This window comes from Meleagris gallopavo, chromosome 11 (genome assembly GCF_905368555.1).
Source record: "Meleagris gallopavo chromosome 11, MGAL_WU_HG_1.1, whole genome shotgun sequence".
Lineage (NCBI taxonomy): Eukaryota > Metazoa > Chordata > Aves > Galliformes > Phasianidae > Meleagris > Meleagris gallopavo.
Window position 1 is genome coordinate 16,898,162 of NC_139414.1, and position 27,545 is coordinate 16,925,706.

The 27,545-nt window shown below is 42.2% G+C and overlaps 1 protein-coding gene across 1 annotated transcript; it reads left to right on the forward strand.

Annotated features, from left to right (window-relative positions):
• Window positions 1–27,057, forward strand: GNB4 (G protein subunit beta 4). Its single transcript, XM_085232948.1, has 10 exons — window positions 1–150; window positions 14,823–14,921; window positions 16,730–16,768; window positions 17,464–17,570; window positions 18,417–18,480; window positions 19,240–19,402; window positions 19,612–19,678; window positions 19,799–20,000; window positions 21,207–21,423; window positions 22,157–27,057. The coding sequence occupies exons 2-10, from the start codon at window positions 14,865–14,867 to the stop codon at window positions 22,261–22,263; spliced, it is 1,023 nt and encodes a 340-aa protein (XP_085089074.1). The 5' UTR covers window positions 1–150; window positions 14,823–14,864; the 3' UTR covers window positions 22,264–27,057.
• The last annotated feature ends 488 nt before the right edge of the window (window positions 27,058–27,545 follow it).

Consider the following 27,545-nt stretch of genomic DNA (forward strand, 5'->3'; position numbering starts at 1 on the left):
TGCTCTGACGTCAGCGAGGCGCCGCCATGGCAACGGCCCGTCACGTTGCCCGGGTCCATGCGGGAGGGGGAGGAGCTCCTCCCGCCGCGACCGAGCGCCATGGAGGCGGCGGCTCGGTGACACCCGCGCGGACTGCCGCCCGGCCACCAGGTACTGCCCGCCGCGCCCGGGCCGAAGCGGCGGGAGGCTGAGCCTCAGGGGCGGGCAGACGGAGCGCGGCCATGGGGCGGCGCCGCGCGTCCCTCGGGGCCGCGAGGGCGGCGGCGGGGCGGCCTGAGGAGAGCCCTGAGCGCAGCCCGCACCGCGCCGGGAGACACACGGCGGAGGGGGTACGGGAGAGCGGCGGCTGCAGGGCGCTCCCCGCCTCGGGCGGCGCCTCCCGGGGTAGGCTTGGCCCTGGCACCCGCGGGTTGAGCCCCCTCGAGGCAGGGCCGGGGAAGCCCCTCGGCCGCCCCGAGAGCTGCCCTCGGCGGCCGCGCCCCGCCCCTGCCGGGCCGCCACATCCCGCGGGCGGGGCGGGGGGAGCGCGGGCGGTGCCACCGCGCCGCGGCGCCGGAGGGAGGAGGCGGCGCTCGACGGAGGGAGCGCGGCCGGGAGGGACGGGGAGACCGAGCCGAGGCGGGCGTCGCCGCCAGTGCGGCCCCAGCCCGGCCGGCAGCGCCGCGACCCGCAGGCGGCAGGGCAGGGCAGGTACCGGGCGGGGGGCGGGGTGCGCGGCGCGGCGCGGAACAGGGCTGGGGTGGGCGCCGAGCCGCGGAGCCGCAGCGCCGTCACAGCCCGCCGGCGGGGCAGGGCGGGGCGGGGCCCCTCTGCGGAACGGGGCTCGGGGTGGGGAGGGGGAAAATCCGCGTCGAGCCGCCCGCTCCGCTTCGGGGCCCCGAGGGGCTGCGTGGGGGCGGCGGGGAGGCGCCTGCCGTCCGGAAGCCGTCCCGGGCTGCGGGTTGGCGGCCGTGCGGCTCTATCGCTGCCGGCGCGGAGCGGGGCGGCCCGGCTGGGCTGAGGGAGCACGGCGACGGGCGGCTCCGGGGCCGCTTATCTGCTGCGGGAATGCGGGCGGAGTTCTCGCTCTCCTTTATTTGCGTTCCCGTTCTCCTGCCGTCTGCCGCTTGTTTGGTTTTTTTTTCCAAAGCTCGTCTGGCTTTGGGTACCCTGTGAAATCATCGTGGGATAACGGGGCTGAGCTGGGCGTGCGCGGCGGTGGAGCCCTGTCTGGAGGTGCTCCGTCTGTAGGAAAAATGCACCGTCATGAGGTGCTGTGGTGACACTCCTCTGAGGCACAGCGCTGCTTTCGGCATTCAGGTTTTTTATTTACTTCTTTTTACAGTATTTGCTTTTCTGTCTGTGCTTAGTGCTGAGGTGATCGCCTGTACAGCAGCAAAGCTAAATAGGAGTTGAGGAAAAAATAGCTTGGAGTTTAATCTGGTTATCTGTGATACATTTCTGAACTGATAGAGCAGCAGCTGTTCTCTGAGTACCAGGAAAGGAAAGGAAGAGGTTTGCAGAAGGATCTAGAGAGAAAAGACAGGTTACCAGCACCTGAAAGAACAGCAGAGAAGGACTGGGAGAAGTGGAGTCTTTTGAGTCAGATAGAACTCCACAGCTGCAAAAAAACTATGTGGTAGTTCTGTGTTCTAGTCCAGTCTCTTCATTGAAAAACCTGTGTTCTGCTGAGATTCTAGTTGAGAGATGGGAGCGGTGGTGAGGCACAGAGCGTCAGCCTGGTGGTAGCTGGAATTTTGCTTTGTAGCTGTCAGCTGAAAGTCAGGTTGGTGCACAGGGCTTCCTCTCCTCACCTGCAGCGTTACCACAGGAGGCTTTGGAGTGCCTGCTAGAACGCCCCGTGCTGCCCTGCTGTAGGCAGGGCACCTGGGGGATCTTGCAGGGAATTAAGTGGCTGCTGGGGGGATGTGAAGTGGAAACCTAACCCAGCACTCTGACTGTTGGTAGAAATAGGGTGAGTGATGTAGAAGATGGTCACTAATCTGACAATCGCTTGGCAGGAACAGCAGGTAGAACTGTTAGTTACAACTAGGGGAACTCTGAAGTCATATTAGTAATAATGGTAACAAATCAAAAAACCAAACAACCAAATATGAAAAACCCTCAAAATTCTAGAAGTCTCCTAATGAGAAGGGGATCTTAGCCTTTTTTTTTCCTGCAGCACTTGTGATTTTTGTGTGTGATAGCTGTGATGAAGTTAACTTGCGTTCCCACAAGACAGGCTGATTTTTATATTGAAGGAAGAGGGCTAGGAAAAAGGGGGAGATCTTATGTATAAAGAACTTTAATGTTACAGAGATGTCTTTTTTGTATAATGTGAACTGACGTCATTAAAGTGGCACGGCAAATAGTGGGTGTTCTCTTGTTAAGCCTTCTTCCAAGTGCTTGAGAAGTTGCTCTCGACTGCTCAGGTCATATAAATCTTATGGGGAAGATAGCTGGCTATGTAATCTGTTATATTTATGTGGGATAATAAAAGTTTCAATTATGTCTTAATGTTCCTTAGCTGAGTACTCATATATCTAGTGTTTAATTTGTCCGCGTATTTTATTTTTCAAACAGTTCTTAAAGAAAAGCCTGGGATTCACAGATAACATGAGGAAAAACTTGCAGAATCTTTGAATCTTTGAATGCAGTGTACATAGTTCTTTTCTAGAACATCAGGCAACCTTGAAAATGCCACAGAATTTATGAATATAAGATCTTGAAGATTAAACAAGAAATAAAAAGAAAATTAGAAAAAAAAACAACCCAATGCAGTGTGTTGTAAATCTTTCTCAGTTACTGTTCTCTGTCACAGTCATAAATTAAGACTGCGTTGCTAAAGACAGATTCGTTTAATGTATTGTTTCTAATCTCAGGAGTCACTTTAGAAAATCTCATCAGACCAGTAAGAAATTTGAAATCCCTGAGTCTTGTCATGCAGCTCTTTCTCGTGGTATTTAAGTGCTTATGGGCAGTGATAATGGTGTGATCATTTATTTTATTTAATACTGCCAGAAAATATAAATCCACAGGTTAATGCGATTTCTGAGTGCCTTGAACTTGCCTTTTAGTATGGGCAATATTGCTAATCCAAATTTTTCTCCCCTTTAATTGGATGCAGAGCTGACACTTCATCTTCTGAAGTGTGAAGTTAAATTTGTTATTGTGTTCTTGTATGAAACTTCTGTATTTTGTAATCCAGCCTTTTGTAATAGAATGTATGTGAAAGATACTGAACAGAGCTAAAGCAAACAGTCATGAAAAGCATGAACATATGCTGCTCTCTTATGGTTGTGGTTTGGTTATCTGAAAGAGCTTCATAGAGCTTTCTAGATAACAAGAGACACTGTTGTGCAAAGCTGCAGCTTTTAAATTTAAAAAAATCTACTCTTTTGGATTGCACTGCTATGCTCGGCGGTGTGCAGACAGTAAGATGTTTGATATTTGAAGGGAGTCTGAAATGAAAGACCAAGAGGTGAACTCCTCAGTATTTGGAATGGATCTCAGCTTGGATGCCACTTATGATACCTGATGGTCTGATTCATCTGAATTGCTGTCGTGTGTGTGGGGAATACTATGAAGATGAATGAGAATTGACCTGAAGGCTTAATTAAAAAAAATATATATATATGGTTGGCCATAGTTATGTCAGTGAAGACAGTTTCACTTCCTTCAAGATGTCTCAGCTTCCCAAAGTGTACCAAATGCTGACATACAGCAAATCCAGTTTTGATTCAGTTACTCTTAAGTTCTTGCAGTCTGTTACCGTATGAAAGGACTTCATCTGGGAAGGAGAGGGAGAAGTACCCAGCATACCTATGAGTTAGTTTGAAGGTAGAATAGGTTTGAAGGTAGAATAGGTTTGCCAGTTTCCAGAAGCCGTAGTTTTCCCCTCTTCATTTTGTTGGATCTCAGACAAATATTAATCATATGGACCTTCAGTATAAGCCAAGTCTTTGAGTTGTGCTGAATGCTGCTGTTTAGAAACACTATTAGAAGAGCTGAGTAATGGTAAGATTTAAATGATATTTATATGATTTTCATCTTTACGTGAGGAGGGGAAACAGCATCATCAGACCTAGTACTGGATGTGTTTTTCATACGGGGTTGAGGATTTTGCGGCTACTCTTTGTGACTGGCTTGGCATCTCTGGGAAGAGCAGCTAACCTCATTGCTCCTGGGTCTGGGGACTCCTGAGCACCCTGGGTTTGTTTTCTAGTGTAAGTAACTCAGTCAGTGCCTCAGCTCACTGCTCTGTGCACAAGGGAGATTGCATTTACTGCACTGCTGCCTTGAAGAGCCAGAATTGCTGTGTGCACGTTGGTGGTTGTACCCTGAGACACTTTGTGCTGGGATACTCATTTTGAAACCAACCAGCAAAAACAACCCAGAATTTGTTCCTTTTGGGAATGCTATGAGAGTCACAGCAAAACTTGTGGAGGCCTCTCAGCACTTGGGTGCTGTGGTGCCCTGTAGGGAGAGCTGTGCTCCCTTGCCCCATCAGTACTGCTTTTAGGCTTGGGCAGAGCAGCTCAGCAGGTTGAGGGTAACCTTTGAACAGCTTTTCTGCTGCCCTCTATTTTTCTTTTCTACTGCACTAATTGCTTCTAATGTAAGTGATTTGTGTCATTTTCTATCTGGATCAAAATTGAAATGCAGTTTTTGATGGATTTGTCCACATCTAAAGTCTTGCATTAAAACTGAAGATGCTTGTTCAAGACATATCAGAATCATAGAATCACAAGGTTAGAAAGGACCTACAAGATCATCTAGTCCAACCGTCCTCCTATCACCATTACTACCCACTAAGCTACTAAACCATATCTTGTATATAGTTAAGACCACGCATATATATGGTTATAACCATATAATACTGTTAAAACACATTAAACACAGTATTAAAAGTTGATAAAACTGAAATAAATCATATTTGATATGAGTCTCTTTTTGGTGGCCTTTTGTCATGACTGCTGGCATTATATGATTGTTGATGTTAGCCAAATTTTAGAAAAGGAGGACTCTGTGGTAAAACTGTGGTTTTAAGCAGAGTTATTTTAAAAAGCTTCTGTTACCCCTTCTCCCTCCCAAAAAAAAGAAAATTGAAAAGGAAAAAAAAAAAGCAAAATAGTCATAAGAAAATGTAAAGTGTAATTTGGAGTCCCATCCTTTACATATGCATTTGGGCAGTGGGAAGGAAAGCGAGGAAGAGCTGATCAAGTCTTGTAGCACCCTCAGCATTAGGTACACTGAACAACGTTTTGAAAAATGGCAGGACCGAGTTTGCAGAAAGACATGAGGTCTGTGTGGTATAGACTGTGTGTCCAACCTGCTGGGTTTATGTTGTTGTTGCCCTCTTTTTTTAATGTGTTTTAATAATAATAAAAAAAGAAGTGTTGTTACTAATACGTTAAATGTGTTACATATTTTACATGCAGCCCAAGACAACGCACTTTACTCAGGGCAGCTCAGGCATGCCTGTAGGTTGAACACCTGTGTGCTCAAGAAGTTGTGTTGTCAGTACTATTTTACTTCCACTGCAGAGAAAGGAGGGGGAGTTGGGTGCCCCTAACAGCGTTGGGTGAGAAGATTGAGGTGCACATGTAAGTGCTACTGCATTGTATAGGGGATGAAATGCATTTAAGTACCTCTCATGGCTGTCACTTACGGGGCAAGAGCCTTCTTTGCTGTTACTCTTTTTAGATTCTTTTAGTAGCTTGGATACAAAGTGCCTAAATGAAGAAAAAACAAAAACAGAAAACAATCTAAAGCATGCAGAACGAGGTGGTCAGGAAGTAAAGCTACTGTTTCGGGCACTACAAATACAATCTGAATCTCCAAGTTATGCAACAGAGAAGGGGAAACTCTTTCATCTAAGCAGCCCAAAAGAGGGAGCTGAATTATTTTTAGTACGGTACAAGTCCAAGTAAAAGCACTCTAAATGACTCTATAACTGTGTCAGCTCTTCAGTGCTGCTCCCCAGATGCTGATAAGCACTGACTTGGGTAGGTCAGGTAGCTGGGGACAGGAAGTCATTTGGAACTTCTTTTTCCTGTCATCTATTATGTTTTGTTACAAATGCTGATAGGTATCAAAAGTAAAATGTACTTTAAAAAAAGATGAAAGAAAAAAAGGAAAATTGACTTCTGCCAATGGTAGTAATTCAGAAGCTTGAGCAGTTTGCTGCTCAGTCTCTGCAGTGACATTGCAGCTCTGGTTTGCAGACTTTCCTAGTGACTTTGTTAAAAGGACAGACAAAGTGCTGAGGTCCTCAGCAAACAGTTCAGTTGCTTGGGGGTTGCAGTGACATTGCTGGCATTTCACTGAATCTGATAACATTTTGCTTTGTGCTCAGTTTCTGGAGCTGGAAATTTAAGAACATTGAGCTATTTCTACTAATCTTTCAGCCACAAATGCTGAAGAAAACTCTAAAATAGTAGTGTGTGTGTCCAAAGCCCTAAAACAAAGATCTGGAAGAATGATGTCTGCTGCTTGGTGAGGGCTGGAATCTGAGACAATGTACTTGGCTGGGTTGTTGTTGACCCAGCCTGCTTTGAGATACGCTGGGAGTGTTGATGAGAGCAGGAGTTTTGGTGGGGCGGGCTGATAACCCCCAGCACTGCTGGCTGTCCGGTGGCTGCATGCTTGGCAAATGCATCTTGTCTGTAGCTGTGGGTTTTGTCTCCACAGGGGAATCCTGCTATTTATAGCCTAATGACTGTCATGCCTTCATAGAAGAATTCTCACTCTCTTATAATTAAAAAAAAAAAAAACAAAACAAAACACCCAACAGAACCAACTTAAAAGTGTGTCACTTTTGTAATGTTTTCTTCTGCTGGGAGTGTTGTATTTCGTTCCTTCCTTTTCTTTTTTTTCTCCCATCCTCTTCCTTTGAAAACTTCATCTAGGACTGCTTTCCTTCCAACACCCAGTTAGGCAATTTCTAACTTTTGGCGACTGAACTCTACATGTTAACGTTACCTAAATGTATCTGTTCTTTCTTCCTTGAATTTTGAGATATGATCTCTAGAAATACATCTGGATTTTAAGGCATCCTAACAGCGTGCAGTGGAATGAATTGCAAGCTCAATTTACAACTTCCTGTTAGCATAATGCCAGCTTTATCTAGATGGGTTTTTATCTTTTCTAAAAGCTTTCTGCTAGATACAATCAGTATGTTAAAAATATTCTTTCTAGAAAGACAGATGTTACTTTGAGAACCCAGTGATTGTGAAGATAACTCAGCAGCAGCGATACACACTGCTCTAGCAGAGCCTCTTCCTGAAATGGTCAGTGTGGTTTGTTTGAAAAGAAGCAGTACTGCACGAGGAACATCAAAAGCAGCTCCCAGCAGGATAAATACCTGGAACTGCATCTCATCGCAAGTGGTGCCTGAAGTGGCTACACAATCTCTGCACTCTTAATCCCTTATGTGCATTAGTAAGGAGGAAAACTGGTGCTTGAACAGTTTTCGTTTTCCAGTATGGTATTTGTAGTCATTCAGTGGTGCTCTAAAGCTGAGGCTTTTGGTAGATTTTAAGGCATATGACAATAAGTGTCTCTTAAAAAAATGTGCTTATATATATATATTTATATTCATCTATATAAAAACCACTAAAGTGGCCTGAACTCTAGACTGGGAGAAAACTTACTTTTTGTGGCTTATAATTGCAGTTGCCCAGAAATGTATTGTGACCCATAAGCGAAATTAAAATCAGATGTGAGGGCAATAGCTTTATCTGATATTTGGGTAATCAGTATAAAAAACAAATGCTTATATTCCCTTGTTTTCTTATGAAGGAGTACAGCTGTATGCTGAATGTTACAGCTGCATAATTGTGTGAGCTGCATAATGCCTCGCTGTAGCTTTGGTACCAAGGGAGCGTGTGTGTAGGGCTGAATGGTGAGGAGGAGGGAAGGGTGCAGAATACTATGTATAGATCAAATGCAGATTTCTTTTTTCCAAGCTGATGGATACATCTGAAAGGAAGCAATGTGTGTGTGTAGCTGGTACTGCTGGGTTTTCTGCTCCTGCAGTGTGTGAGAATGCTCTACTCTTGAGATCTGTCAGCCAGAAATTATTTCAGTCAAGCGTACAGTCATCTGTGTGGATCAAGGCTCTTCCCTGCAGACTCTGTTAGTTTCTCTAAATGTCTATCTTCACCAACGTTAAGCCTGACATTTTCTGTGTACTTAGAGCCTGTTATGTGTACTGTGCAGTCTGCACATGCCTAGAAAACAGGATGCTGCTGGAGTAGTGCTCTGTGCCTGTAGGATCCAGAGCAGACCTTACGTGCGTATCGTCACTTGGCTCTACAAAAAGGAAGGGACTGTGCCACTGCAGTCAGCAGCAGTGCTCTTGCCCCTTAAACAAATCTCAAATCAAGCTTGTAGAGGTGAGCTTTAATACAAGTCGCTTCAAAGTGACTTTGGATTGTCCTTCTCTCTTTGCTATGAAAAGTGTAATGGGCAAGTTGGTAGAATAGCTTCTGGGTATAGGTGAGTGTTTGAAGAGGCAGCTAAAGTAATATTTTGGTCTGTGTGTGCCGCCTGTCTTTTCAAGGAGAATATTGAACTGGAACCATCCCTGTCTTGTTACTTTGGCTTACAAGTTTTCACCTCACAAAGGTATTTCTTGCCACCGCTTCCACATTTTGAATTGCAAAACCAATGGCAGTTCATTCAGCAGTGGAAAATTCTGTGGTCACTGAACAAAGTTTTCAGTGGCAATCTTGTTGTCTTTTGTGACAGCAACAGTAACTTGAATTTCACGTGAAGTTCTGGTTACAAGGAGTGTGATCAGAAAAAAAAAAAAAGAAAGATAAGAAAAATCTTTGCTTATATACTGGAACATTTTGACCTGGAAATGAGCAAAGTCAACATAAGATGCAAGAATGTTACTTGTAGAAAAATCCCTCTTTTGGACTGTGAAATATTCATGACATTTAAAAATTCCTTCTTCCTGTTTTTTTTCAGTCTTTTGCTTAACACTGAATTTCTTGTTTTTCTAGAACCTAGTGTGTGTCGGCAAAGATAAGCAAGGGGTTTTAGTATGTTTTACAAATGTACTTGGCTTAGACTTTCAGATGGATCTTAGGAATAAACTCATGCCTCTGAGCTTACCACACTGATCTAATGGACTGTCATCTTATTGTGTGTGTAATGCTACGAGCCTACAGTCACTGTTCACTTCTTATTTCATGATAGTGTCTAAGCTGTAACTTCCTTTGCCTGTTTTGTGACTGCTGTTAACAACCTCAGTATTTGTCAGTCTGTTTTTCTTCCATGGAGACCATAATCAACCCAGCAATCGAATGTGGAGACAAATGCAGTGAGCTGCTAGAACCCATCACTGCATGCGTTCGCTTTCTCACGTGCAGGCTGTGCACGCAGTGTTGGCCGTGCTGCTAAAATGGCACTGGTTCACATCCAGCAGCACTTCGAGGTGTGCTCTCACTGCTGCTTCCTCTGCCCTCCCCACGTTCATGACAAGCTCTCAGGGTTGATGCTTACAGTACTGAAGTCTGAAGGTGAGATTTTGTGCACATCTTCGTCCGACGCAGATTACCTCTGCTAATACATCCAAGCAGTAAATAGAAGCTCTTTTTTTTTCATGGCAGGCTTTATTTCAAAGTTCTATTAAAATCCCAAGCTATCTGTATGTGTGCAATAGCAGGCCCTTATTCTTTATGATGGGTAGGAGGGCAGGGTGTTTCAGCGGAAGAGGGAAAGCAGCAGCTGGCCTGACCCTGCTTGTGCCACAGTTGGCACCCCGAGAGATGAGGCTGTTCTCGTGTCCCACTGAGTGCTTGTTTGCTCGTGGGTCTCTTTTGTCACGTGTGCTTTCCAGCTGTACGTGAAACGTTGAACACGTATATTCAGCAGTTCCTTAAAATTCAGTGTGTTATCTGTTAGAGAAATGGGTATTTCACTAAGTTCTGCTAGTGCCATTCCTCTTAGAGGCGTTGGTTGATTATTTCCTGTTTTTGTACCAAAGCTATAATGGAGACGTATCGCTTTAAAACACTTCCAAAATGTGCAGAAGTGCAACAATAGTGGTGACCTCAGAGAACAAGGTCACACCCAGGCTCGTTTCCTGTTTTGTTCTTGGGGAAACCGGGCCTGTGAAATGCTGGAGAGCCCAGGGTTACATATGTGTGTGCTCTGAAACCCGGGCAGCTGCTTGCCTGTGGTACAAAACAAAATTGTGAAAACAAAATCATACAGAACAATTCAGTTACAGTTTCTAATTTTATTTTTTTTCTAAATGCTAATGATTTTTTTTGTTAAATTAATCATTATTCTGCTCCTTTCTGAAAAATCTGTGGTGTTTCTCCCAACCAGTGTAAAGTGGCACCTTTCAAAAGTGTGCGTTAAAGGGAAGGAGGTGCACTGGAGAGCTTTGGAAGAGAGAAATAGGAAGAGAAAGATACAAACTGACATGTTTGCATGTCTTATGTACTGTTATTTCAAATTATGCATGCTTGGATTTAAGCGTATTTAGTTTATTGATGCAAAAACTCCTTGGAAAATTGAGTATCAGCTGGGTGGAAAGCACGTGTGGTCTTCTCCATTCATGGCTTTGAGGAGACATAAATGAATGAGCTGAGCTGCGTAGGTCTCCAGTATTGTCGCTAGATGAGGAAATATTCTGTAGAGTGCTTCTTTGGCACATCCCAGATACACAAACTCTTGCTCTGTGTGTGCTACCAGAGCTCAGCTTTGGAGAGAGAATCCTGCTGTCTGCCACTGCTGAGCAGCATGCTGTGCATGGGCTGTCAGCAGTGACGGGGAGCAGGCAGGTAGCTGGAACTGTGTAAGTGACTTCAGTGTGTGGATGTTCAATGAGGCCTGGGTTTGTGTGTTACCAGTGGAGCTCACTTGAGAGAGAGCTGCAGTATTTCTTGGTGCCGTTTTCCTATATTTAGTGAAGTGTTATAGTTAGCATTCCTTATGCTTAGCCACCTGTGTGATCACTAGCAGGGGTGGTTGCATGGAAGTGAATCGTGATGCCTCCTGCCTTGCTTTCTGCTGCTCTATATTTACTGCGTGTGAGATCCTCAGCATATGCATTGAAAAATGGAGAACTGATATGTATAGCTGAGCACTTCGGTTCTGAAGGACTGTTTTTTTGGTACAGACTACAGTTATCGCTTGAGTGATCCTTTAGTTGGTAGCTTTTTAGACTCCAGGCGGTCAGACTGTTCTTTTTTTGCGTCCCCTTAGTCGAATTATATCTGATACAAAAATAGCAGTGCTTTGTTGTGGGGAGGAGTGTATTTACACTCCTCTGCTCATTTTTTTCTCCTTTCTGTATGGTGATTTTACATGGGAACAAGCTAAATGAAGATATTTTTTAAAGAAACTGAATTACTTACGATCCTCATTTATAAACTGTAATCTTCTCTGGACAGAAGTAGCTCTGCTTTGCAGGACTGAAGGCTCCTATCATTCTGTGCCCGACTGTTCAGCAACCTGCCAAGTGTCAACTGCTTCCAGAGCTGCATCGTGCTCTGCTCCTGAGTCAGCAGCACTCTGGCCGGCAGCACTGGGTTCCCCCGGCACACGGAGCTCCCTGGTCCCACTCGGGCTGCGCTCACCTGCTGCTCCAGGCTCCTCCTGACCACGGCACACTGTGTCCTTGGGTGTGTTTTGGAAGGAGTTTTTGTAGAGAAAAAGACAGCCTTTGAGTCAATGTGCTACAGAGAAAGTACTTTCAAGATGAGAACTTGGGGTAGTTTGCCTCTACCTGCCAATAGAACAAAGAATTAAGCTATTAGGCTGCTGAGTCAGGATGAGGGATAATTTGTCTCTGGAGCGCTCAAGCTTGCTGGTGGCTTTTGTGACACAGGATGTGCTGTGTAATAGTAAATTATTTTGCCTCAGGAGGTGGCAGTTTATTTTGGTATTGCTCAATTCACTGATCCATATTCTCCAAGGAAGCCTGCAGAGAACAAAGCTGAGCCTGCAGGGAGAGCAGAGCTGTGCCACAGGGCTGTGCAATGGCAGCTCCTCACTGCTCACTCCCGTTGCTGCTGGCCCTTATGGGAAGTGTGTGATGTCCCTGACCCTGTTTCCTGGCTGCTTGGCTATGTTGCAGTGATGTACCCCTGGCTAGCAGCATTATTAAAAAGTTCCTGCACTTCCTGTTGCTTATCCCCACCAGGCCTCTTCGCTGCAGCAGATCCTGTTCATAGTACAGCCTGCACATTGGGAATTGCACTGGGAAAGAAGCATCTGGCTTCATCTGATTTGGGTAATGGTCTGCACACACAGCTGCATCTTTACTGTGGCTTCTTTTTTTATCGCTTTTACCATATCACTGTAGAATCGGAAGCATCAAAGTCAGAGATGCCTCAACGCAAACTCCTGCTTTGCTGTGCTGATTCTGACACCGGCCGTGTGTTCATGTGGTGGTTTGCCAGCAGCTGCTGGGTTAGTGCACATCTGGGAAAGGATCCGTGAGAGCTTCCTCCTCGCCCACTCTATTTCCCCAGTTTCCTGTGGGCATCTCAAAATAGCGTTTTAAAAAAAATCCCAAGTGGAAGCATCTTTCTCACAGCTCTGCTAAATACTTTATGGTGAATGGCCATTAGAGCGTACATGTCACGGTGTGATCTGCAGGCAGCCAGCCCAGCAAAGAGCTTGGGATGCACTTCAGTCTGATGGTTACACTGTGCACTGAGTTTGTTTGCTGTAGTACTCCTGTGCTTATCTATAGCTTAAGAGTATCTCAGACTTTGATGTTCAGCTGCTGCGAAATGTGAAAGAACTTTAAACTGGTTTATCTGAGCTTTCAGTTCATCTGGGTTTTGTAGCAGTGCTGACTTGGAGGCTGTTGTGTGCATTGAGGTAGATTGACCTCAAACCACTGCAACATCCCTGCTGAGCAGTAACACTGATGGCCTTGCACACTTCAGGATGTATTGATATTGCTAGGGCTTCTCAACTGAAAGGAATGGGATTTTTTTGTTTGTTTGTTAAAGGGAAGGTAGGAAAAGGCATTGTCCTTTAATTGGATTGATTCCAGAGATGGGTGGATGGGAGGGCTAGCAGGGTTATGTCCATGCACTGCCATGTACAGCTGTAACGCCGTTTAAGCTGTTCAGCTGCTGCAGCATCATATGGAAGTGGCATTCACAATGAACAGTGCTGATAGTAATGGCACTATGGAGTCATTAACACTGATTTCATGGCTGAAGTGCAGAATGATCATCAGTGGTCCGTGAGCACCGGTTTTCTCATTCACTCACAGTGCTACCTGTCGATAACAAGGTGTCCTGACTTCACCTAATTGCGGCCATTGTTCTGGGTTCTAGAGCAAAAAAGGGAAAGCATTTTAAAAAAGAAAGTATGATGAACTGACGTAGGACTACATTTCATAGTGGTACGGTGTTCCTATCAACTGTATTGAAGTTATAAGTGAACTTCAGAAACAATAGAAGCATTTGATTAGCAAGCATGCGAAAGTGATTACAGGTTTTAAAAATTGAATTTTGAAATTGGACATGTGTATGGATTACATCTATCTTATACCTGTTGTGTACTAAGCAACGCTAACATACTCTGGCTTCTGAAAGAGGACACTGGTTGTAAACGAAGTAGTCTCCTAGAATATTCACGTGTGGATTATAGCATTCTCTAGTTGAACAGAACATAGACCTAAGGAAGGGCTTCATAGTTGCCTTAGGAATAGCTGAAAAGGTTGGTTAGACCAAAGTCACCACACTGTTGTTACCATAGGTTGGATTTGGAGGTGATCCAATTTGTGTATGGTTCTGGATTTATTCTGAAAAGGATTTCACAGTGCTATCTGTGGAAAGCAGGGGAGGTTCAGTTGAAAAAGAAAAGTTTTAAAAAAAAGGAGTAGATTAACAAATAAATACTTCTGTTTTACTGTAGCAGGAAGTGTCATACCTCTCACACACATGAACTGTTAAGAAGTCCAGGGGTGGTGGTTGTATTGCTAAGTTACCTGGAGGGAAAACCTTTTGCTGAATGAGATGGTTGAAGTCTGTAGTGTGATTGGGCTCCTGTATCACTTGGTTGCATAGCTGTAGTGGGGATAAGGAGAACTGATTTGAGGAAACTGTTACACAGGCTGAAAAATGTTATGTGCAAAGTCTGTTGATTTTTTAAAAAACTGTATCTAAAAACTACCCTGAAAGTGTGCTTGCATGTGGCCTTGCTGCTTTTTTGAACAGCTGCTTTGTGTCCTTGTTCAGATGAGAACTGTTCTGGGTTGCTGTGGGCTGTGCCAGTGTGAAAGTGTTTTTATAGATGTCTCTTTATAATCTCTTCTTACCACGTAGGTGCTTTTTAAATGAAAACAACATCGTGACTTGGCCAAGAAAATAAGGGAAAAGTTATAGAAAACCCCTTTAAGCCATAGTCTGTGATTTAAGGTTTTCATCTTTAATTAAAATGAAAACTGTTTTGTGTATTGTGTACAAAGATGCTCGATCACAGCACTGTTGAGCTTAAAGGTTTTTGAATAACCGCTTCAGTCTCTGCTCTCTGTTGCCATCTTGGGGTGAGGACTGAGATTCTTGGAGGTTGCAGGATGGATGAGAAGAGCAATGCTACAAATGCATTCATGTGTTTTTTAAAGTACTGTGGTTTTTTGTTTTTTGTTTTGTGTTTGTTTTTATATTCAAGATACACTTCATTTAACTATTTTTCATTATAATTGAGGAGTAGAAATAACTTTGGTTTTGTCAGAGTTGTTAGGCAGTGTACTAAAGGAATACCTAAGTACCTATTTGGAGCTTCCTTAAAAGTAGAAGAAATATAGATGCATAGTGATACTGAAACTTATTTCTCCTCCTTCTTATTGGCAGGTTTTCTTCACCAGTGGAGTGTGAAATAGAAACTGAAGCAAGATGAGTGAGCTGGAACAGTTACGGCAGGAGGCAGAGCAGCTGCGAAATCAGATCAGAGTAAGAACTGCTAATTCCTTATTTTTCATGATGAAGTTCCTCCTTTTAAAGGAGTAAAGTATCAAGATTATATCTATTACCGAGCAAATCTTTGCCTGCAACTTGGCCAATCATACAAATATTAGACAGATATTGCTAATATCTCCCTTTAAGAAAAGTTGCTTCATTTAGTTAAGATCACATTCAGAAACCATTTTATGTTGAACACCTTCAAGTGTTTCAGCTAAGCAAAACAATTAAACTTGTTTAAAGTCCAGTGTATTTCTTCCTGTGGATGAAGTAAGCCCTGTGCTAGGGGATTTGCTTCTCTGGTATTTTAAACCCCTCCTGATTCCGGACGCCAACATTTTATAAATATTTCTACAGTTCAGACATCTTAAAAATAAGTTGAGATGACTTAATCCACTCCAAAGTTTGCTTTCTGGGAGGAAGGCTATAAAGGGTGGGTGTAGTAAACACACTGAAAATCGTTTAAGTTGTATATCCAACAACTCTTGAGCAAGATCTTAAAGAACTTTAAGATCCTAGTCTGAATGTATTAATTCAGTTCCAAAATGTATAAGTAAATACTTCTGTTCCTTCTCAAAGATGACATTGTCATTAGCACATAGGTGGAACACTTCCTGGGGCAGGGGGGGCACACAAATGAATGGTAAAGGGGGGCCATCCACCTGTGTTGGATGCCTGCCTCAGTAGTTGCAGAACTTGAGCTTTATTTGTAGGAATTACTGGGAACTGGGAAGGGTTGTGTAGTGGAAATACTAAGTCACAGCTTGAAGCAGTGATTGAGCACCTGGTGGGAAGGCAGGGCCAACCCAGGGGAGCTCAGGTGGATGCAGTGCAGCTGCATGACCATAAGGGGTAGAGAGCCAGGATCCACCCCTTCCCAGACCTCATTTAAGGGTTGGCAGTGGAGGCAAAGGTATCTTACTTGAGATCCCTGTCTATCTGAGGACTTCCAAAGGTAAGCAGCTTTTTTTCCTTCATTTCTGTGTCCATGGCTGCTGCATTTGGGCTTGTTCTCATTTGCTGCAGCCAAAGGCTTTGCCAGTCTGCTATTACTGCTGTATTTTCAATCACAGAAGAGTGTTACAGCTCTTATGGTTGATCCTTCAGTGTTGCTGTTACTAGAAACCCCACAGCACAAATTGAAGATAAAACTATTTAAATCTAAGACAATTATTTTAAGCCATACTACTCAGAAGTGGTTGCTGACTAAATGTCTGTATTTGTTTTCCAGTGGCTGGAGACCGAGTCTCTTTGAGGTGTCTAATCTCTCTTACTGTGCAAACAGAAATAAAACCTGTTTTTGGGGTAGGGTTGAATAATGTGCAGAATGTAAACATAATGTAAAGGGAGAAGCCAGAGAATCTGTATGAAGACCTGAACATCATGCATTCTATAAAATGAATGAGTGTTCACAGAGTATTTTTCTTCTTTTAGCATGAAGTGCATCAGCAGCTTAAGTTTCTGTAAGCCTGCTGTCTGTCCTGCCCCCCAGGTCCTGCTTCTCGTGCCTGTTGTTGTCACACCTGCTGTGGCAAGAGAAGTGAATGCAAGACTTGCTATTTATGTATAGTTTGTGGTTGTTATTTCAGCTGGATAGTTCCTTTCCTGGGTGCTCAGTGCCTGCTGAGTGAGCACAGGGAAACGGGCTGGCTTCAAATACTTTTTAATCATTTAATTTGTAGAAAGAGAGACTTAAGGAGAGTTATGTTCTAGCAACCTTTAAGTCCCACTTCTCCTGCTCCTCGGCTTGATGCTCAGTTCTGCATTTTGGATTCAGTTGTTCTGTTCTTTTGTTTCAGGATGCAAGGAAAGCATGTAGTGACACAACTCTTGCTCAGGTATGTTCCTGATTCTGTTCCTTCATATTTAAACAAACCCTGCAGTTTATGACTATAACTGTGCTTCTGTTCAGTAACTGAAAGAATAGCAAAACAAGCCTTTGGAAATGTACCATGTGCTTATATAATTTGGAATTGTGGGTGAACGAAGTGAAACAGTTAAAAAGACAATTGTTTATTTTACCTTCATGCCTAACCTAACAAACACCCACACCAAAAAATCCCAGCCATCATCTCAGTGTGTTCTGATTCCAACTTACCATCTCAATAGAGTGTGTCAACTGTTCTTACTCTATTCAGAAGGATTTGGGTAAGTGTCTTTTAGTTGTGCTTTGGGAACAAAAATACTTGGCATTTAGATTTTGCCATGCTTGAAAAAGTAACAATGCAGTAAATATTAGAGGATTTCCTTCCCTTTGTTTTAATAGAGAACTTTCAGATTTGATAACCTGAAGTAGTCTCAGTATGACATAGTGATATCTTCAGAAGCTTTTTGAAGCTCCACTTACAGTGGTTATGATGTTATTATCTTGTAAAACTTCTTTTCCCCAGTGTTGCATGGTTTTGACACTGATAATCCATTCTTTTCTATTGCATGCCAAGATAGCTTTTTTTACTCAAAGTTCGAATGTATTTAGTTGTCATGTATATTAAAAATAGTCCTCTGTGTCTCAAGGGTTTTTATTTATTTTTAGATCACAACAAGTCTGGACTCAGTGGGTCGAATTCAAATGCGAACGAGGCGTACACTTAGAGGTCACTTAGCCAAAATTTATGCTATGCACTGGGGATCTGACTCAAGGTTTGTATAACTGGTCTTTAAACCTGCAACCTGAAGGTTAGAAATAAGGTTGTCAATGGCATCAAGTTTTGTGAGACGTGGTACAGTCTTGGTGCCCTCAGAGGGAGACTGTGAACCATGAGTAGGATTTTCATTTCTTTAGCCACAGTTTGTTCCTGTGAATCCAGGGAGGACTGCATAGTAATAAGAGAGAAGCACTGAGTGAAAGGAGAGGTGCTTTTTACTACCACAGTCACTTTGCTTTTTTCTTCTTCTAGTTTTAACAAAATTCTTAGACTCTATTTAAGGAGAAGGGTTTGTGGTGAGGTGTATTCCTAGAATGATGGAGGTTATATTTTCCAAGATTTTGAGTAATTGTGGAACTCCTCTGATAACAGAGTTTTAAAACTTTTTTAAGAGCAAACTTTATTTCATTGAAAAAGGATCTTTATGTGTATAGCAAAGAAAAGTTATAAGGCTTCTAGGAGGGAGTTCTGTCACTCTGCCTTAGAGCAGTTGATGGTCAAATGTTCATAGAGCTTTGTGTTCTGCTCTCCTTTGTGTGGTTTTCTTATACCCAGTTATTTTATTTTTGTATAACTGTAGTGTTGTTTTTTTTTTTTTTAAGAAGCATGAAATGTGTTTTCTCTTTTGTCCATTGTAATCATGAGCCCTTTTGGATGCAGAGATTTGTTCTGTGGTGTAACATACAGTTCTTTGCAGATTTTCCAACAAATGTTGCACTTAATTAAAAAAACAATGGCAATGGTGAAAGTCTTTCTGATTCATTAGGTAACCATGCATGATATGTGACTATTTTGAGAGGTTTTTTAATATTAACTTATTTTACTCTGCGTTTGTACCCAGGCTACTAGTCAGTGCTTCACAAGATGGAAAACTAATTATCTGGGATAGTTATACAACAAATAAGGTATTTATAATTTGTATCAAAAATTCATGCATAATTTGTGTGTTTGCAAGTCAAAAATGAAATAAAGCAGTTAGAAGGATGTTTCTTTGTAACCTTCATGCCTAGCTGTTTAGTGGAGATATACTAGAGGGTGTGTTCAAAAGTAATAGTCCTTGGTGATACATAATGTCTTTCCTCTAGTTCCCTAGTGCAGTAGCTTTTAGCTGTTTTTATCTGCCTCTGTGATTATGTTTATTTAACTGATTTGGCTTTAATTTGTAGAAATAGACAATCTCAGAATTTAATGCTTTGTCTGTGAGGTCAGATGGGGTGGGCGTGGAGAAGAAGCTCTTACAGGAGGGAAATTTAGGCAGAGTGTGGGGCAATGATTTGTTGCTATAACTGTCCAATTTCCATGGGTATGGCCATGCCATTCCATTTTGTAACCTGTCATGCAGAAACAGAAGAACTGTACAAAGAAGTCTCACCAGAACAAACAAATGTTATAGATGTTTAAGTTAAGAACAGCTTTACTATTAAGTAATGTTGTGCAGGAGTTCTGTATATACACTCAGGAGACATAGTGGTATTTTTTTATCCTGACATGTATATGAACATAGATTGCAATACGTTCTAAAAAACAAAACAAAACAAAATTTATGATGTGCAGTCTGTTTGCCATGTTTAATGTGCTATAATCCAAGAATTGTTACAAATGACTGCAGTAAAACATGAAAGCAAAGGTGTGATGTAGCACTGATGAGCTCTGTCGTTCTGAAGATGCACGCCATTCCTCTGAGATCCTCCTGGGTGATGACTTGTGCATACGCACCGTCTGGCAACTACGTGGCCTGTGGTGGACTGGACAACATCTGTTCCATATACAATTTAAAAACCAGAGAGGGCAACGTGAGAGTGAGCCGAGAGCTGCCAGGACACACAGGTCAGCCATACACTGGTGTCAGCTTCAGTTTTCTTTTGTGTTTTGTTGCATCAAATGAAACAATCTCACTTTGAGGCGTGTTGTGAACTGCAAAATAGTTTTGTTGGCTTACAGAATAGCTGTGAGAGAACTTTAGTAACTGCTCTCGGATGGTAACCTTCAGTTTCAAGTCTCACATCTGACACTTTTGTAACTGTTTTGTTTTTTAGGGTATTTGTCTTGTTGTCGCTTTTTGGATGACAACCAAATTGTCACTAGCTCGGGAGACACCACTTGGTAAGTTTTTTTTCTCTATATTAGTTTTTTTTTTTTTCCTGCACAGTGCATCAATTTTAAATAAAACTGAAGCTTTAAGTAACCAACTACAGTGTGTTAACGCTGTCACTTTCTCTGCAGCGCTCTGTGGGATATTGAAACTGGCCAGCAGACCACCACGTTCACTGGGCATACCGGCGATGTGATGAGTCTCTCTCTAAGTCCAGATATGAGGACTTTTGTCTCGGGTGCCTGCGATGCCTCCTCGAAGCTCTGGGATATTCGGGATGGGATGTGCAGGCAGTCGTTCACAGGGCACGTGTCAGATATTAACGCTGTTTGTGTAAGTGAACGTTTGTACTTCTGCATGCGAAGAAGGCAGGAGAATAACAGCAGTAGGTGACGGATTTAGCTTGTGGTCTGTTGAGTTACCTTGATTTAAAATCAACGACTTAGGGTGGAGACTGTTAAATTATGTAGAATGAAGATTGTCTAATAATCTATGATCTAGTTTATAACTGAATTATTACTGTTATCTGTGATGCATTGAAGTGATTTTGAAATAGTTTCAGCAATGTTCTTGTTCAACCACTGAGACTGTAGTTTTTTAAGAAGCAAAGAACAGAGGATGGGAACTCTTTGCAGCGTGACAGTGTTAAAACTGCAGTTGTAGATAAATACAATATGCTGAGAGGGAGCAGAATAGCCAAGCATTCTCATCTTAAGCCTTTTTGTTAAATAAAAGAGTATGTAGTATTTTCTTTTGGGGAAAAAAAAGCTGGAAATGTGCTAGAGGGCAAAGTTAAAAGCCAGTGCTTACGTTGAACGTTGATCCTCGGAATAATTTTGTAATGTTTATAAACTGGATTATATTTCCTCTCTGTCATAATAACTCTATGTTCAGATCTGCAAGATACAAGCTCTGATAAATAGGGAATGAAATTTAAGCTGCATCTGTTCTTGATAAACATGAAAAATTATTAAGGCTGAGAAAATACCAAAGGCATGACCTGTACAAAAATGCAGTTTCTATACTTAGACCTGAATCCTGAGATGTGTTAAGCTCTTTTCGTTCCAATTTCAATCAGCATGGCTGTTGTAAGATAGGCCTTGATTTGGAGTAGATTTTGGCAATTGAATTGCTTGTTTGCAACCTTCTGTCTTGGCTGAGCCAACCTGGCTGACCATCTTAAGAGGGAACATAGTGTGCACTTCACATAGGTCTTCCTGGCCCCCAGCCAGGGCAGAAGTACATTTTGCTTCATTTCACAGGAGTTAGTTATATCTCTTTTGATGCCTGCTGAACTGCATGCAGGAACTTGGCTGAGTAAACGTGCAGTAATTCAGGTGTTACCAGTACTATTCTAGAAGTGTTTAATTGCATAGCTGTGCAAGTAGCACAGTTTGCTGACAAACTATTTTTGTTCAGTACGTCATTCTGTCTTTGCCTGGTCACCCTGATAATATCATATTGTGATGCTTTGGAAATAAGGCATGAGAAATGTGTTTTTCTGATGTCAAACTTCTGTCTCTTAATTAAAACTTCCAGTTTTTCCCCAATGGACATGCATTTGCCACTGGATCTGATGATGCCACTTGCCGACTCTTTGACCTGCGTGCAGATCAGGAATTAATGATGTATTCACATGACAATATCATCTGTGGAATCACTTCTGTAGCCTTCTCAAAAAGTGGTCGACTTTTGCTAGCAGGTTATGATGATTTCAACTGCAATGTGTGGGATACTCTGAAAGGGGAGAGAGCAGGTAAGTGCGTGTAACTGCAGCGGGCAGTGGTGGATATTGAGAATCTGTGCAGGGCTGGTTCATTATCAGTGCTGTTGCTGATGTAATGAACTCTGCTTGCTTCCTGTTGGCACTGTTCACTCTTGGAATGATACCATTTCATTTGGTTGTATCTTCCAGTTGTTACAGTGTGTTGGCCATCTTGTATCTCCACTGAAAGATAGCTCTAAAGGTTAAGGAACAGCCACCAAACTTGCATTATATGTATGGAAAGTTTATTTTGCTGAAACGTACGGAACTAGGCAATACAAAATATTGCAATTGCATTGATCCTGGCACCTATCACAAGTAGTAATGCTTCTGACAAGTAGTTCTGTCTCTGTGGTATTGTCAAAGACATCACGTTTGATTTTGAAATGTACTTGGTGGCATTTCTGAAAACATGGGACAAAACAGTACAGAGCATGGCAAGGGATGAGGAGGCCTTTGGGGAAGAAATGGAAAAGTTTAAGAGTAGAGGAAATAAATGGAGGCAGAAATGTTTGTGTTCACATATTGTTAGTAACCTCACTGTTTTTTTTCCTGATATGCCTGTTGTGATATACAGTTCCTAAAGCTAAAGAAAAGGGAGGATGCTTAGACCTCTTGTTACGTATTTATCAGCCTGTTTGAAGACTTAATCTGGGAGGGCGGAGTAGCAGCTGAAGTCCTTGACGCATCCCGTAAATATTAACATTCAGTTGTTCTTTTCCAGGTGTCCTTGCTGGCCATGACAACCGTGTCAGCTGTTTAGGTGTTACTGATGATGGCATGGCTGTAGCTACAGGGTCTTGGGACAGTTTTCTCAGAATCTGGAATTAACTGGGAGCCAAACATGTACATTCTCCACTTGAGACCTGGAGAGATCAATGCTGCAGCCTATAGCTGTGAAATAACATTTCTACCTTGTATTTGCAGGTGAAGTTTTTCTATTCACTGATTATTACACAAAAAGGCTTTCTGTAAACTAGAAAAAAATCAAGTGAAGAAACAGGGGAGGGGGGAAGAAATCACTGACTTTTTAAAAGGGGCCAGCACACATAATCATGGTGACCGACAAACTAAGAGCCAGTCTTTTTGTTTTTGATGGTTTGGTTAGATTGTCTTTGAAGGGTTTTTGCTTGTGCTCAGTCTGCTAATCCTGTACTTTTTTTTGTACATAACAGAATATAGACATTATAGCAGCCAATCATGTAACATTTGTCTGTATGTAAAGAAATATGTTTGCATTTTTTAAGGAACTACATTTATAGCTTTGCTTTAACCTGAGGTGTCACTTCTGAGTTTTGTAGTGGATGATCTATAATTGCTGTTTTAAATGTTTTTGTGAATTTACTGTAGATAAAGTGAAGCCAATGGTATGTATGTGTTTTTATAATGGAAGGCATTTGAATTTTTTTTTTTTTTTTTAGAGGCCCTGGAGACTCCCAGTTAATACCTACTGCCTTACTCACTCACTTCTTGACCCGCTTGCCTATTTTTAATCGTGGGGGTTCTTCCTTAAGCCAGTGGTTCCTGGTTCATCCATTGGCAGTGACAGCCTCCAAACACCAAGGAGTTAATGCCAGGCAGACTTGCAACAACAGAGGGAAAAAACAAAAGTCCAGTTCCAGAAGTATTAGCCTCCTTACTGCGGCTTTCCGCATCTGCTATTCCACCCAACCCTTGGGTATGGAAACCAGGTGACCTGCACTGCTGTTGTTAAGTGGCTGAGTGCTTTTCTTTTTGACAGTTCAGCTCTAAATGAGATAGTTTGGCCTGTCACAAACTCTAACAAAGTGATTTGGCATGATGCTCTGTGCAGAAGGCGGTGTGCTTGCAGAGCTTGCTCAGTCACCCCAACAAACAGAACTTCAAGAGAACTTTGCTTAGAATCTTAAAGATTTAAATGTGCAGTTAATCACCTATAATTCCCCTCCAAACTGGGGGTTTGCCAAAGCATACCACAACCAAAAGTGCTTGTTGTCAGTTACGTGCAGTGTGAATTATGAAAGGAATTGTGTAACTTACAGTGAACCAAATAACCTTACTTACTTGTGTGGCCCTGTAAAAATTTGTGCTATAAAGTTAGCGACTTGCTTGTTCTCCTGTGGTCACAGGTCTGTGCCATAGCGGCTCATTAGATGCTAATTGTTCTGCAGTTCTCACACTGTAAATAGCCATCTCCTCTTCCTGATTTATTCAGATTTTGGTGTCAGCTGCTTATAAATGACAGGTTCTGATCAAGTATGGTTGAGTGTAGGTAGAAGAAAATCAAGTAAGTGATGCCCATTTGAAACTACCCAGGAGGACTGCTTAACTTCTTGGTGCCTGGCAGCATGCTTGTGCCTGCAGTGGATGTTCCCTTGGGAATCTCAAAGCCTGTGGCATTTGTAGAAAGGAGAAATCAAGTCTATTGGCTTTTCTGAAGTGACTTGTCTTAAACATACGTGAATTTTAAATTACCAGGTTGGAAGTAATGTTCATCTGCCCTTAGCTGAAGTTATGGGGAGTCTGGGTATCGGTGGGTCAGGTACCAAATCTAAGTGCCCAATATTTTGTAGTATGCCAAAACAGAGATGACTCTTTGTCAAGTTTATGACATTTGTAATCCTAAATTTCAGAACTTCCAAACTGTGCCTGTAAACTTGCCATGTCTGAATGGCAAAGGTGCCAATAAATGTACCAATCACAGTAAATTCACTTTAAAAAAATAAAAATAAAGCAGCACATCTCGTGCTGCATAAGTGTACATTTACTAACAGCAGATTGTGGTGTAGGACCAAAGTCACACAATATTGTATGTCACAGGAACTCCTCAGCATTTTGCTTTTTGATCTGTCTGCATTTACAGAACTATTATGGAATACTTGTTACTCTTCTAAGTGAGCGAGTTGAGAGCTCTCAGATTTGGTTCAATTTTTAGTGGTGCACTTAACTTTTTTTTTTTTAACTCACAGCTGCCTTGAGTGAATTTGTTACTATAGAATTTTAAGAAAATATTCTTTTTCTAAAAAGTTTTTTTCCATAGAAATGTGTTTTGAACCAATTTCCTAGCCAACACTGTTGTGAAGACAGGTGCCATTTTTACATTCTGGTGTTTAAGCTAGTTTCTACTTGCGAAGCTCCAAAAAGAATTTTACAAATGTATATAACTTTTCTTAAAAGTTGGGGTAGACTGTAAACATGGTAATGGCTCTCGTACAGGTATTACTGCAAATAACTTCACTATCATTGGTTGATGAGCAATTGTTGGATTCAGCTGCTAGTAAGGAATGCCAACTACTTGCCTGTGAGGTTTCCAAAAGCATCATTAAAATATCTGCCTGTTTTTGCTGTTTGGTTAACTGGTTCTTCTAGTGCTGCAGGTCCCGTGGTGGCTCCTTTTGTGTTGGTGCACAAGGAAAGGTGGAAGGAGCCTCAGCACAACTGGAAACAGTACTGATGTTTCTTGGGAACTTGTAGAAAGCTTGTGATAGATCCTGCCAAGGTGATGTTTGCTGTTTAATTACTGTCCTGTATTATCTAATGGAAAAAAAAAAAGCCTACAGACTCAATGTAATGCATTGTTGCTATTGTATGAAGCCAAATAATGAACTTGCAAAAGTTTGCTTTTTTTTTTTATATGGCTGTCACTGGTGAGCTCACTCATGAGAATGGATGTGGTTTAATGGTTAAATGCTCAAACTCCCTCTATTATGAGGAAGTTAAGAAAATGAGCCTTTGTAGGTTTTACTTAAAAGATGTAATTCCCAGCTTTGTATCTCAAAGAGAATGGGATATGCCTCTGTGCCCAAGGTATGGTGTAGGCACAGGTGTGCAGCTTGTGCAATTTCTAACTCTCCATGGCAGCAAACTCGATGTACAGCAGGTTTTGCAGCCCCAGTGGGTACATCTTAAACTGTCAAAGTTCGCTGCCAACCTTCATCGTTGTCTGAATTTCAAATACCTTGTGTAATTACAGAAATGTAGTAACTAAGACCATTGTGCCAAAACCATTGGTGGCAAAGTAACCCATTTCCAGCCTCTTCTAAAATCCTATTGGTTACAGCTTGGAAAGTGGAACTCTGTGCTTTGCGTAGCAAGACTTATTTCATTCAGGTACAGTTGTTGGGTTGTTTGTTGTTGTGCTTTTTTTTGTCAGCATTTTCCAGTGTTGATTTAATATTGCAATACAGGATGCTAATCAGGCCAGGCAAGCACCCAACCTGGGCTTGTTCTTGTGTAGATTCAGACATCTATTTATTGGTGGGGATGTTGATTGAGATTCTGGAAACCACAAAAGCTTCTAAATGTATACTGACTGAGTACTGCAATGGTGGCCTGTTTTCATCTGTCTCCAGACCTTTTTTCTTCCAACCATCAGCACCATCTGCCTTGCAAAACTGCAGCTGCTTGGCAGTGTCTGGCAGAACTGATAGGTTTAAGCATTGACACCGATCTGTGTATTGAAGCGGAACGTGGATTGATGGGCTGCCCCCAGTCTGTGAGAGGGCCTGACCTGGACTGTCCAAAGCTGAATGGATGTAACAGCTGGTCCTGGCGTGCTTACTGTTGTGCATGGGTTGGAAATAGTTAACTCTTCAGTTTGTGTCCCACAATGAAGTTGGCATTACTTTAAGGTAGAATGAAACCATTGTGATAACATTCCAAGCGTGCTTAGTCTTTCCTCTTTGAGGACACTGTCACCTCCACTAGGTTTAGTGCTGTGCTTTAAGATGTTGGTGAGAATAAGTATTGGCTAATTCAAATAGTTGGTATAAATGGTTGTGTAGCAGAATGACTGATTTTTTTGAGATAGCATTTCTTGTAAAAGTAATTAAGCATGGGTTGATGGTGCACTTTGTATACAGTAATCTGGCATGCATGCTGGTAAACTACTTCCTACACTTCAGAGGCACCACAAGCCTTTTTATCCAATTGCTGGTTATGTAAAATACATGCAGAATGTTAATGCAGTGTTGTTATGGTAAATGTGTGAACAGTGTTACTAATTGATATAACTGATAACAGATTACATGTGCCTGACATTCTTATACCACACAGTATGTTTAGGTTTTAACTAATATGGACTTCAGTGGAATAGTCTTAGATATTTCAGACCTTTGTTTTACTTACACAATGGTGCTCTATTTGTGTTTTTCTCTTTTTTTTTTTTTGAAAGAAGAAAAAAATAAAAGCATCTGAACACTTGTAGTACATATTACATCCAAAGGAGTCCAAAACAAAACTGCTTCTAACCATCTCGGTTTTAATTTGCCTTCAGTTTCTGGCATTTCTCATCAGCTCGGTTCCTTCTGTCACTTGTTGCTGACTACTTTGGATAACTACAGTCATGTTACCAATTATGAAGTGATTCTGCACTGCCTTTGGATCGTGTATGTATACAGAAACAGTCTTAAAGCTTTTATTTAAGCTATTGAAAAAACCAGGGACTTGTGCCATTTGTTCTTTAACAGTGCTGTTGTAAAAAGACTTCCCTGTGAAAAAAAAAAAATCACTTGTTATGAACTCTGTTTATAGCTTCTTTTTTTTTCCCCTCACAATGGATCTTTTCTTTGTATTTGTACAGTGGCTCAGTGAACGATGTTGCCATGAGTTGATATTGTAACCAATAAACAAGTGCTTTTAACCAGATGGTGCCATGTGTGGGTGCTCCTTTCCAACTCCACCTCACAGACCCCTGCCCTGCAGCTGGAGGTTCTTCCCCTGAGCTCCATGGAAGCAGATCAGCAGGAGGCACTCTGGATGTTGCTGCTTCTGCTGTCAAACAGCAGAATTGTTATTCTTTTTTCTAAACCAAAATGGCTTTTTGGAGGCTAAATGAACTCACCAGGGCCTGGTCAGGCTGCACTGTAGAGAGCAAGAAGTTTGTTAGCCACCAATCCTGGACCAAAACTTTTTTTACAACATTCCTTCATTCTTAACAGCAGAATTCCTGTTGCACAGTGCCATCTTCACTTTTTTTTTAAAAGGCTGTAGCACTGATTCTTTTCTCCATAACTGAACTAAGTAATCATACTGCTTGGTGAAATACAGGCAGACATTGGTTAAATTCAACCTCAATGGTTGTGGGTTTTGTCCTCCAGTGGAAGCAAGGGGGTGGCTTTTCCCTACTGAGACAG

Coding starts and splice junctions, on each gene's coding strand:
- GNB4 (XM_085232948.1), top strand. CDS start 14,865: ATGAGTGAGCTGGAACAGTTACGGCAGGAGGCAGAGCAGCTGCGAAAT. Junction 19,403..19,611: donor AGAGCTGCCAGGACACACAG/GTCAGCCATACA, acceptor TTTGTTTTTTAG/GGTATTTGTCTTGTTGTCGC. Junction 21,424..22,156: donor TCTGAAAGGGGAGAGAGCAG/GTAAGTGCGTGT, acceptor GTTCTTTTCCAG/GTGTCCTTGCTGGCCATGAC.